The sequence below is a fragment of the Patagioenas fasciata genome, chromosome 2, assembly GCF_037038585.1.
Source record: "Patagioenas fasciata isolate bPatFas1 chromosome 2, bPatFas1.hap1, whole genome shotgun sequence".
NCBI lineage: Eukaryota > Metazoa > Chordata > Aves > Columbiformes > Columbidae > Patagioenas > Patagioenas fasciata.
The window spans coordinates 24803167-24815598 of NC_092521.1; the positions used below are offsets into that span (position 1 = coordinate 24803167).

Sequence of the window (12432 nt, forward strand, 5' to 3'; positions counted from 1 at the left end):
CTAGTTTTCCATCCACATAACAAAGTTTACAGCCAAGCTAATCTGTATTCAAGTTCTCAAGGCAGATTTTCAGAGACAGCAGAAATGTTGGCTTCTCCAGAGCTCTGCAACTCCACCTGAATACTGACAGACATGGCACATGATCCTGTGACGGGACCGAGCCTGGTGGGCTTTTGTCTTTACTTTAGGTGGTTTCAGTCAGATCTTGTAAGCTTATGCAATACTGGTTGTGGATGTTTGGCTAAAGTAGCCTATGGCAAGAAGGGAGCCTCTAATTGTCCCTAAGACAGAATAAAAATATATTTTCTAGCAAAAATAAACCTACATTGAATCAAACTCCTGCCTAATGAAGTCTGTCTTAAACCCATCAAGTAAAGTAGAAGAAACAACAAAACATCCTTGAAATAGCACCAAAAATAAGCCACTGGATATGAACACAATAATTCTGAATCCAAAAGCAATTACTTACTACCCATGCATTGCAATATGAGTCTCATTCTAAATGAAGTGGTGCTGAGAGTTTCCACAACACTGCAAAACTCCAGAGCTCTGCACAAGTATTGTATATAAGTTAATAACGTGACCTTGCAAGGATGTTGAATACAGACTAGCAAGGACTGAGAAGACTTTTCAAGGACTGCACCGGAAGTCAACAGGAAAACATTGGTAGGAAATACAGGACAAACAGTGCACCTTGCACAGCTTTTTTCCCCCACAAAGCTCCCAAAAGCTTGTGAACATCAAATTCTTTACCAGCTGGCGGAGGTAGTCCTGAATTGTGCTGGGATAGACGAGGACACTGATGGCAACCAACGTGTTGAGAGCAAAGTCAAAGATCTGGTAACAGAAGAAAGGGATGATCCAAGCCGCATGTTGCTAAAAGGAAACACAAAGTCATCAGCCACAAGCTAAAATGGAAGGATATATGTTTTTCTGCACTGAAATCTAAGGAATACTTGACAGAATACAGTGTTACATTTCCTGAAGCCATAGGAGAAAATAACTCGTTAAATCAGCTAAAAGAAGTATGACTTTCAGCCAAAACAGTTGGCCAAGCCAGTTTGGCTGCTGAACTGCAGTAATATGTGCAGTATGATTCCCACAACTCATTATACCGGGACATTTAAAAACCACACAACACTTTTTCCCCCTCATTAATAGGATTAATATTAGGACAAACCACAGACTTGGTTGGTGAATGGGAAAAAAATTCCCTTAACTTTGGTAGGAACAAAACGCAGCTCTCTGAGTGCGCAGTTTGCAGAGCTTACGTGTATTTGAAACTGCAGATAGTCAACACCAGTGGGCAGCCTTCCTGCCTGCAACGTGAGGCCCTGAGATAACACTGATCTACACAAGCAGTTCTGCTGTCTCTATTTTTTTTCTCTCAGTTTTCAGCTAAACAACTAAACAATAGATTGTTAGAAAGTAATTTTCTTAATTTTGTTTCTACAGAGTTGTATCTTCACTGAACATAATAAATTACCTTGTATGCACCATACGTAGCCATTGCACAGATCAGAATCATAAGAAGGGAAATCGCTGTGGCAATGCACATATCTGGAAGAGAAACACATCAAAATGATTGCAGATAAATTCAGAGCTTGATTTGGTTATTTTGCCATCTGCCTTGTGCAGAGCATCACAAAGGGCAGAGTGGGATGTGAGGTGGAGATGGGGTAGATGTATCATTCAGACATTGGTTGAGGAAATCTCTGGCTCTTCTGGGAAACTTCCTAAATATGAGAAGTACAGACAGTGATAACACTGCACAAGCCTCTGCAGCACCTATGAGGCTGCAGAGATGCCATGAATAGTTTAATTTTTCTGAGGATTTAAAAAAAATCAGAAGACTTGACTAGAAGAGTATTTTGCTGGTGATGACATCTGCAATCCAAAAGTGTCTGCTTTTCTGCCCTACAGGTTGTTTTAGCACCAACAGCTTCTGTATAACATTGCTCACATATCTCTAAAAACTTTGGAAAAGGAGAAATGAATTTTTAAAAGCAAAACTGGCAGGTAGAGACATCTTAGAGGAGAAATAACATATTAGAAATTTTTATTTCAACCAAGAATACTACAGACATATACAGTTTATTAATGAAGATGTGGAACTGTCAAGAAAGGTGAACTAGTAAAGGAAGGAGAATATTCTTTAAGGTTTTGATAGGAGTAATTACAGAACTCTTCATGTGTTTTTTCTATTACCACTCAGCTTTCAATTAATTTTTCATTAGTTTTAAGAAGTCCCTAAGTCATGAAGAGCTGGAAGGAGAACCTTATAGTGAGTTTGGGAGTTCAAGTGAACATTGCTGCTACTTTTCCAAGGCTAAGCCGATGCACCAAGAGGAGAGAGGATGTGATGTGTATAGGATGTGTTTAGAGGACCCAGCTCTGTGGCTGTGAGCTATCTGCTGTTCGCATTGTTGCCACCAGGTGCCTGCCTTGGTGAGACATTTGGTGGAACTGAGACACAAATACGTGGCAGAATTCAGGCTGTTCACTACCCATCACTGCTTGACTTTGGAGGCATTCAAAGTGTGAAAACGCCTCCATTTGATCACAGAGTTGCCACAATGTATAACTGCAGCACATGATGAGGAGTATCCTGCAGCAAGGGACAGTCCTTCCACCCCCTTCGCTGCATCAAAATGAGGTTCAGGGTAGGTGCCCTGGAGCCTGCATCAAAGTCCCTGAAAGTTCCTGAGCAGGTAGCTGTGGATAGATCTCACCTAATGCTACCAAGCAACAGTGCCAGTTCACCCAGGTCACAGCTGAGGAGGAAGGACAGACACTAAGTTGTCTGTCATTTTTTCCAACCTACCAGTCTGATTATCCATGTAGAAGACAAAGGACACAGTCCTTCACTCTTCTTTGGCTGAGGCAACACAAACCTTGCGCTAGTGCAGAGCTCTTGCCAGCACTACTCCAGATTTCTGCTGGCCCTTGATGTCGATAGAAATCTGAGACTTGTAAAGCTGGCCGAAAAATGAGCAAGAGGAGATTATTGCTGGCTGGTGAGGATGTTTCTGGAAAGTGCTAACACACATTGGGGTACAGGCTCCTTGGGTACTGTGCCTACCAACAGCAGGATTAAGGATTTAGGAGTGCAGGTCTCCCGTTTTCCAGGACACTGTGTGTCCTGGATTTCAGGACACTTGCTCCCTCACTCTTGCCCCTGAATTTTGCCCTTGTGATTGCATAGGGACTCAAATGCAACACAAGAAGCCCTATTGCAGGCTACTTCTTAATTTAGTGGATGGGACCCCTCTCCTGGGCACTTGGAGGAGCACATTTAAACCACTGTAGTATGTTGAGGGCCTGGAGACCAGACAGTGCAAATGTTTGAATCTTTTTCATGTTGTCCAAATAAGCAGGTCTGACCCAGGAGAGGCAGCAGCACTCAGCACTGAGGTTAGCTGCACCCCTTCTCTCACTGCTTCCTACCTGGTGGTTTTACACAGCTCAGCTTGTGGTGCTTGGAAATGCCATCTGGAGGCAGCTGGGCTCCCTGCCTGTAATTCAGAAGGGGATGCCATCTCAGTTCATCCCAAATTGCTCTCCATCCCAAATTGCTCTTCAGAGGCACCTACTTCACTTATTTGACTGTGCAGAGAATCTGGACATCCAGCACAGGTATCGAAGCTGCATTGCCATGGCCAGCCTCCAGTTTTTTAGGAGCTGTAAGGCTGTGCTCTGCGTGTTAGAGGTGATAAAAATTCTGCCCTCAAGAGGAAGAAGAACCACAAAACTACTCTCCAGCCACTCTTATTTGTGTGGTCTTTTACTCTAGTTGCCCACATACATCCTGTGAAAACGCTTTTGAATAGAACACGTACAGTCAAGGTGATGAAAGAAAAGAAGTGAAAACAGCTGCCTATAGCCACCAACCTCAATTGAACCTCTTCTAAAAGAGCCTTTTTGGATCAATATTTTATTTTAACTATCAATTTGAAGCCACTGCTCACGTATTTATTGTGTCCGTTCTCAATCCCAGTCACCTATTCACTACATTCAAGGGGAAGCTGCTGTCATTTTCACCTGCAGCAGAGGCAGCAGTCACAAGCATTGCTTTGCTCATGATCACCACAGTACTAGTTCAGAGCCAGAGCCTAGCGAACTGTGATAAACTTGACATTGAAGCTCTGGTCTGACACACTCATGATCCCTGTCTCCAGTGTCTCTATAGCTGTGCTCTGCTGTGCCAAGTCCTAGTTGGCTCAAGCTGGTTCTTTCTCATTTAAGGCTTCATTGGGGTTTTTGAGCTGTGTCGACTTCAATTAATGAGAATGAAACTAGATATGTAGCGCATTAAATGAGAAGCTAACAGGGCTGTGTGGATATTATTCCTGTCACGTGTGCACTTTATGTGGCTAGAAGGGCTGTACTTGGTCTACTGAAGTGGTTATACAGCCTATTGTCCTAGGCAGTTTTTTGAGCCTTCTGCTTGGTTTTAAAGAAACCAGTTTGATCTTTCTATCTTCTTATTCCTTGCAGTGAGATCCTACCTTCCTGCTGCAATGGGGAGAAAATGCTGGTGGGGCTGGCCAGGAGGTGCTTGCTGGCACAGGATTGTTGCCCATCTCACAAGCGTTTCCTTGCCATCCCCTCTCCTCTTGCAGAGAAGGCTGGTGACAGGTACTGAGAGGACAGGGAAGAGCAGCCAGTGCGGCCAGTCCCTGAGCCAGGACCTGTGTGGAGTGATGGAGACCTCAGACCCTCCAGCTCATCACCTGCCCCAGCCCTGGAGCTGATCACTGGCTCATGGCTCCGACAGAAGGGGCCAGAAAGCTGCTGATCAGCAGCCTACAATCCTCAGGCAGTTTTGCCCACCCTCCTGGCCTTATTTATCAAGCAGTCTGGCCTTTTACTACCAGCTGAGGATTGCTGCCTGGCTCTCTCTCTCCTCCAAGCTACCTGTGTGAGCTCAAGCAGCATCCTGGGGCGCAACCCATGTGGTGGCAGCATTTTCTCTCCACCAAAGGAGAGGGGCCAATGAGAAGGAAAGAGCTTTCTGCACCTTTGAGCCCAGATCATTTGCTCCAGAGGATAAGGCTAAAGGGAAAGCTGTAGCCCTGAATGTGCTGCACCAGGGCAAGGATCTGGTTTTTTCCCCTCCCTGTGACATAGGGCTCATGCTACATGGGTTTTGATGATGGGTTGGGACAGGAAGGGTATGTGCTCTGCCACTTCCCGTTACCCCACAACAGAAGTCCAAGCTTGCTGTTTGTAGGTTTCTTTATTAACATTTTTCTATTTGAATTAATCTTTCTAAGCCCTGGATGCATGTCATGTTTGGCAGAGAGACCATCACATTACCCTGTCCTGCCCTGAGACCTCTGCTTATCTCACCCACCCATCCCAAAGCAGGGACACAGATGGATTTTGGCTTGAGCTGCTGACACTGGTGTCAAAGTCCCCCTCAGCTTCTATACAGCACACACAGGATTCCAGTCCTAGTTTTGGCTTATGAAATATCACATGCATCTGGGACACTGAAGGCAGTGAATAAATCCAAGCAACACTCACTACTTGTCTGGGCTGTTGACATGGCCGGACTGTGGCCTGTGTGCCTGGAAAAGCAGAGCAGGAGGCTCAGGTGAAACCCTCTGGGAAGTCAAAATGATTTATAAGGCTTTTCCAGCTCCTTCCCAGAGATCATTAGCCTCTTAACAGCAGCAGTGTTACATGGGGCAGCTCGCACATTTCTAATTTTTCCTAGTCCAGCTTCTAGTCCGTAAAATCCCTCAGGCCCTAAGGAAATAATAAAAAGAAAGATGAGACTAAATGGGCTCAGCTGAATATCCAGCACAGGAGGAAGCCCAGCGTTTTCCCCTGCTCCCAGATGTACGTCTTGGAGAGTCAGCCAAACCACACACGCTGGTGTCTTCCAGTATATCCATCTGCCGCATGGCAAGCCTTGGCAGACTTTTTTCCCCCTTGTTTCCTTTTCTAGAATAGAAGGGGAAAGCTATAAACTACAGGTTTTTTTTCTAAGTGCTTAGGTAAATCCTTTCTCTGCTTAATCAAACAGGCATTTTGGAGCCTCTGGTAATGTCCTGGGAACCACGCTAAATCCTGAAATTAAGGCTGAGCAGCAATTTGCCGAAGAATTGATGCTTCGTAGGCATTTTCAAGCACTTTGCACTATCCTGGCTCTGGCTCTGCACATGGCAGGACTTTTTCCGACAGCTAGAACAGAAAATAAAAAATTCTCCATAAACCAGGCCTGAGCACATCCAGAAATAAATAAGAACACAAATATTGGGGGAATCCTGGTTTCTTGGAAGTCAAGGGAAATCTGTCATTAACTTCAGGTTAGTCAGCTGGTGACTCAGCTGATCAGTTTATTTCCAGCTGATATTTTCAGATCTTTTATGACTACATGAGGAGGGAGGGAAAGGGTGTGACAGTTTTACATGCAAACTTCATGACTGCACATTTTTGTTTGCTATCAATATAAACATCAAAAGTAGTAATGGGAAAAATTGCTACTAATATTTCAATCACTATTATTTGTCAACACAAGTACATACAAATAACAACTTTGGGACCTTCATTGGAATAAAAATTGATGCATCTTCCTGTGTTTTATACACATGGTTTCCCATCAAAGCATCTCAGCATCTACAGCTAACCTGGGAAACATTTCTTCAAAAAAGACAAAAGTAGGACAAGAGAAGAGCACGTGGAAGTCTGTCTGATGCTTTATTTCATAAGAAAACATTTCCTCAGATTTGAACAAATATAGTCATACTTAAAGAAAAAAGAAAAAAAAAAAAAAAAGTTCTCTCCTGCTAGCTATTTCCAATAACTCTAAAAGCCAGTGGCTTGATTCAGCTGCCTTTACTCAGTAAGGCATTAAACCAGAGGGAGTCAAAGAATAAAAAGAGACATTAATTCAAATGTTCGTTCGTATTTTAAATGCTTGTGAAATGTTCCCTTTATCGAATAGAAATGAGGTCACTTGGCGCACAAGCCATTCTTTTACAGTCTTTCAGGGTTTACTTCAGAAGTCTTGATAAAAAAAATACAGAAAATACAATTTTCAAGTGTAGATGGAAATCCCCAATGTACTTGATCTGACAGCTATTGCATTACAAAACAGAATTACTATTTTAAAGCCTTGGGCACTGGCAGGCCTCTGATGTCGGCTATATAAAACCACACTGACAGACAGTCATTACCAAGGTTAATCTCTGAGAATTAGGACAAGGCAGTCAGTTTTAATATGTCAGAATCAGCTGGGAGCCCATCTGTATCTACTGTGGTCCTTACTTTCTTAAATCCAGTTATATAAAAAGGACTTTTAGTTGAAAGTTGTAGGTAGTTTTTCAATGAAGACACAATAAAGTAGCAATTGCCCCTTATTATTAATTAAATGTAGGCCCTCAAGGTGTATCTGCACTATAGAGCTTGTGGAAATAAGCATCTCTTAACTGATACCCACACCATGGATGCATCTGTTTTGCTTACATGTGAGGTTATTCCTTTTCCTACTGATCTTTCTACTGACTTCAGTAGGAATGGTGAAAGGACATGGAGAATTTTGCTGTAGATAAGCATGATTTTGAGCAGCAAGATACCCATGTAACTAGTAGAAGATCTTGTTTCAGATTACTGTGAGAAATATCAAATGTAAGTCTTGTGACAAGAAATTAAAATAATCAGACATTTTCATCAAAATCATTTTGAAGCAAAAGTTTTCTAGATACAACTTAAACAGTTAAAGTAGATCAAGAAATCAAACATCACCAAAAAATCTGAAACGTTCTGGGAAGAAAGAAACATTTCCAAAGGATAGGTTTTTGCAGGAGATATAAAGGACCTGGCTCACCCTTCCCTGAAACTGTATTGGAGATTTATTATCATGCCTTTTGGTGAGATAAAGAAGCAGCATTGTGTTATCATTAACACACCTATGACTGTACAGTTAATATTTATATTTGCATCTATCACAACAGGTCATGCCACGTGTATATGGGGGGCTACATAAATATGTACAACACAAATGAACACATTCAGCGAGTTACATAAACAGCAGTGAGGGTTCTCATGCATGTGCAAACACTGTGGGACGTGGTGTTGGGAGGTGCAGAGGGTCCACATCCCCCTGCATCTTGCAAAATCCTCCTGGGACTTTCAGCATCATGATCAGGGATAACATCTCCATGTCAAGGGCTGACTCTGCCTCTGCCAAGGCAGGACACAGCACAGCAGATGGATTACTAATAGGTAACAGATAAAGTCACTAATCAGTAACCAATTTGAGCTGCGCCATGAATACGCCTTTCATAATAAAAAGGCATCTGTAAGATACTAAGGTGAAGCAATAATCAAAGAACAGTAATTACTGAAATGATGGGACAGTTACATAAACACTGGAGCAATGAGTGTTAGTTATTTTGACAGTTTCTACTTACTGGCATCATCCATAAATTCAAATTCACCCCCTAATTCAGCACTGGTTAGGTGGTACTGGTCAGGATCGGTCAGGGCGCTCAGTAGAATCAGTAATACCACCGAATTGATAATCTACAGAGAGAAAAAAAGGAAAAGGGTCAGACTGAAAGTAATCAGTGAAAAACCTCTGGGCAGGATATTCCCACCACAGTCCGTGCCAACTATAACAGAGGCTGTTTTCTAACTGTACAACTGTAGTATTTAACTAACACTACAATTAGTTTCTTTGGGTTTGTGTAAAGACCACCTATTTCTTCCTCAGGTGGCAGCAGGAAAATGAAATACAGATTACCTCTTTTCATTCCAACTCTCTCCCACATCATCAGACAAGTTATTGTTGCTCTTTCAAATTACAAAACATGTTAGTACATCCACTTCAGTTTGTTCTGCTGCAAAAACTAAAATCAATTAAAACCAATCATTTTGAGATTATCACAAATGAGTGATGTGATCACGGATTATTAGCATTGCAGAGCTGGAATTGGGAACAGGCCCTCTAAAATTGCTAGATGATCAAAAAGGAGCTGATTTGCTGGAAGAGGCTGTATTTTAAGAGGCCGTGAGTGACAAGCTGATGCACGTGAGCTGCTAAAGCAAGGGGCATTGAGGGGATGGGAGTAGGTGGCAACATGAGCCCAATATCTGATGCACATGTTCCTGTGCCATATGGCACAGAGAGACATTAATGTACACTAAGGCTTTGACTATGAAATACAATAAGTGACTTAAATGCAAGAATATAGCGTTGAGTGATTCAGCAGAAGCGGATTGTCAAGTATCAGCTACGAGAGGAATGCAGAAGTAGCCAATATTTATATTTTAAAATAAATCTGAACAAAATGCTCATATCACTGTGAAGTGAAGAGGGCTAATTGCAGAAAAGAAGATTGCTCAGCATGAAATAACACAGCCTGACTAAAAGATTATTCTACAGAACTAGGAAGATAACTGATAAACAGGGAAATGGAGAAAAGAAGGTTGATAATAAGAGTATGCTGGGAAAACATGGATTTTATTGCTTTGATTCTCACTTTGAAGTCATCCTAATCTTATCGCAGGTTATTAACAGCAACAAAAAGGTGTAGGAACACAGGATATAATAAGACATGAACAGTCTAGCAAGTTTATTGGGTAAGATAAACGCTTTCTGATAGGCAAATTACATCAGGTTTAGCTGATACCAGATCTGTTAGCAATAATTCTTGAAAAACTGCTGAGAATAGACTGAGTTCAGAGTTTACAAGCATTCCTTTACTAAGTAGGAAGGCCATATAAAAATTTTCTGGCTAGATTGTGAGATTTAGAATAAAATAAACCTAGGAACAGATAATCAAACTTTCTCCCCATTTCAGATTTGCACAGACATAATCAACAATCACTACAGACTTGTCAAGGACAAACTGTAATTAATTAGTCTTATTTTCCTTCCCTGACAGGCTAAGAGGGCTTATAGAGAGGGCAAAAGCAGTAGGTATCATCTCTTCGCTCTTAGCAAGACTTTTGACATAAATGAGCCAGGAAAACTCGATTCAGTTGAAGGTGTAGGAAGATGAGTGCACAAACAGCTGGATAGTTGTAATGAAAGAAGAGTTGTCAAGGATTCACGGCCAGCATGGAAAACATATTGATTTGGGTTTTCAGCATCACTGAAAGATTCAGTATTTCAGGCAACTTGTGACGTATATCTTTCTTTAATTTGTAGAGAAGGCCAAGCCATAAGCACTTCAGGAGACAAGATTTAAAATGTTTTGACCAACTATGGAAGAATTCAGACAACAGAGCACAGTTCAGTACGAATAAGCATAGAACATCACATCTGTGACAAATCTGCAGAAGAATGAAGAGAAACAACTGAGTAGGTAACAGTTCTTAAGAAAGGACTCTGGGTATGACAAGGAATAAACTGAACGCGACTCAGTGCCACCCCATGAGTTCCTCTGTGCAGCAGCACGGTGGTGGGCAGCACTGCAGGAACCTGGGTATTAGACACACAATTCATCCTCCCACTCGCCCTCCACAAGGCCTCTCCTGTTTGAAGCCCTTCTCAAACGTACTGAGAAAAAACCCAGAGAGGATCCTGCAACAGAACAGGGGATGTTCAGACATGTGGAAAATGTGGCTGACCAGGACAAAAATGGAGTTTAGTGAGAAGAAGGTGGAGGGAGAGGTCCTAGTCTTCTATAAGCAGAATGGTGAGGAAAAGAAGGAGGCAAAAGATTTTTCTCCAGATCCACTGGGAGATGAGTAAAGTAAAAGATTTAAATTACAGCAAAAGGAAATTTAGGCTAGGCAGCTTGCTGAACAATAAGAATGATCAGACAGCAGAAAAGATTGTCTGGAGGGGTTTGAAATCTTCATTACAGCATATTTTCATAGAACAGTTAAATAGCCTTGTATTTGGAGTGCTGTAGCCATAGATGCTCTTGCCTTGACTTTGAAGACAGATGACTCAAGATTCAAAGTTATATTCTATAAGTCCTTTTAATTTAAAAAATTACGTATAACTTATTGTTACAATCCAGTTCTTGCTTTATACTCTTTTCTGGAAAGTTAGAGGACATATGCCAGTAATAGATATATGTTACTTAAGAAGAGTACTCAAAATAACCAAGCAATCAGAAGCTATAAACATATATAGTGTTGCTATTTTAAAGGCATACAAATTTAATCTTCCATACAGATATAGTCAGGAAGATTCATAAAATACCAACCTAGGCACTCTACTTTCTCCATATGGATACATCCAGATTCAAATTATGTGTTAGTCAGCATTGCCTTTAAGTCTCTGTATAAGACAGAGATTGTGTTTGCCTGATCTGAAGTCTGCTGTGGTCAGTAGGAATCTCTCTAATGCTCTTTAGTGCATCACTTTTCTGTTCTATCAGGTTGTTCTCTTGAGATTCTCATAATCTCTGAGCACCTTCCGACTGTGCTGTCAGCAGCAGAAGTGAAATCCATCACATGTTTATTTGCTTACCCTCTCTCTGAGAAAAATGTGTGCACAGTTGGGTGTATTGTATTTGTTAGGGTTTTTATCTTGTTTTGAAAGTGATGTGATTGTTGAATTTTGAAAAACGCTTTAATGCATAAATTTAATGTGCCTAAAAACTTACTGATGCAGCATCTTCCAAGGACACATCATCAAGGACAAGAGCATTAAGTGATTCCCTGTTGCTATATGCAGTTGGCATGAGGCTTGTAATCTGCTCTCTCAACAGGGCAAAAATTTCCTTCATTCCTTACATTCCTCCAGCAACAAATAATGCAACAATTAACAATGCTTAGAAAGCATTTTCATTATTCGAAGTTCCAGTAAGTACCTAGGCCCTATACTTTCCCAATGAGACACCATCCTGCTTTTGTGAATGAAGACACCAAAACATGTTCATGCAGCAGGGTGGTGTTCAGCAGTAAGAATAAATTGCACAATATTCCACTATCAAGTCAGGACTGTGACCACTGAGTCCTGCTGCTGGTTACAGCCATCATGTTGCCCAGAGTTATGGGGGAGGAGCCCTGGGAGCACTAACAGGTCTTACTGGCCCTGCTCAGCTCTTCCCCCGACCCCAGCCCAGGACTCCATTTCAGCTCAGGCTGGGGTCATCACCCAGGGTGCCACTCTCCAGCCATGCTTCCTGGGTGGACTCCTTGAATGTATGTTGCAGCTTGTCTGCAGTTGTGTCCCTGGTCATGTCCCCTTTTGCTCCTGGTTGGGCTCCCTCGATGGCCCCTGACCCTGGTTTATTATCTGCCATGTTGGGGGCTGTTGATGGATCCCATTACCAGCCCCCGGTTCTGCACCTGGGCTCAGCATCTCCAGGATGGTTGGTGCCCAGAGTACTCTAATAAGAGACTAGATAGAGATCTCACAGAAAGTCCTAGAAATGCCCAACTGTCCTCTTATCCTGATTCAGAAATAAAACAGTAATTTAAAAAATCCCCAAATCTTGCTTCTCTGGCAACCAGGTG

At 42.1% G+C, this 12432-nt stretch overlaps 1 protein-coding gene across 1 annotated transcript in view; it reads right to left on the reverse strand.

The window, feature by feature from the left end:
* The window catches only part of LAPTM4B (lysosomal protein transmembrane 4 beta), a 59799-nt gene that overhangs the window by 34365 nt on the left and 13002 nt on the right, over positions 1 to 12432 (reverse strand). The window contains exons 2-4 of the mRNA XM_065832646.2: positions 8424 to 8535; positions 1487 to 1560; positions 754 to 876 (exon numbers count right to left, since the gene is read on the reverse strand). Of these exons, the coding sequence (XP_065688718.1) occupies positions 754 to 876; positions 1487 to 1560; positions 8424 to 8535 (309 nt within the window). The remainder of the gene's footprint in view (positions 1 to 753; positions 877 to 1486; positions 1561 to 8423; positions 8536 to 12432) is intronic.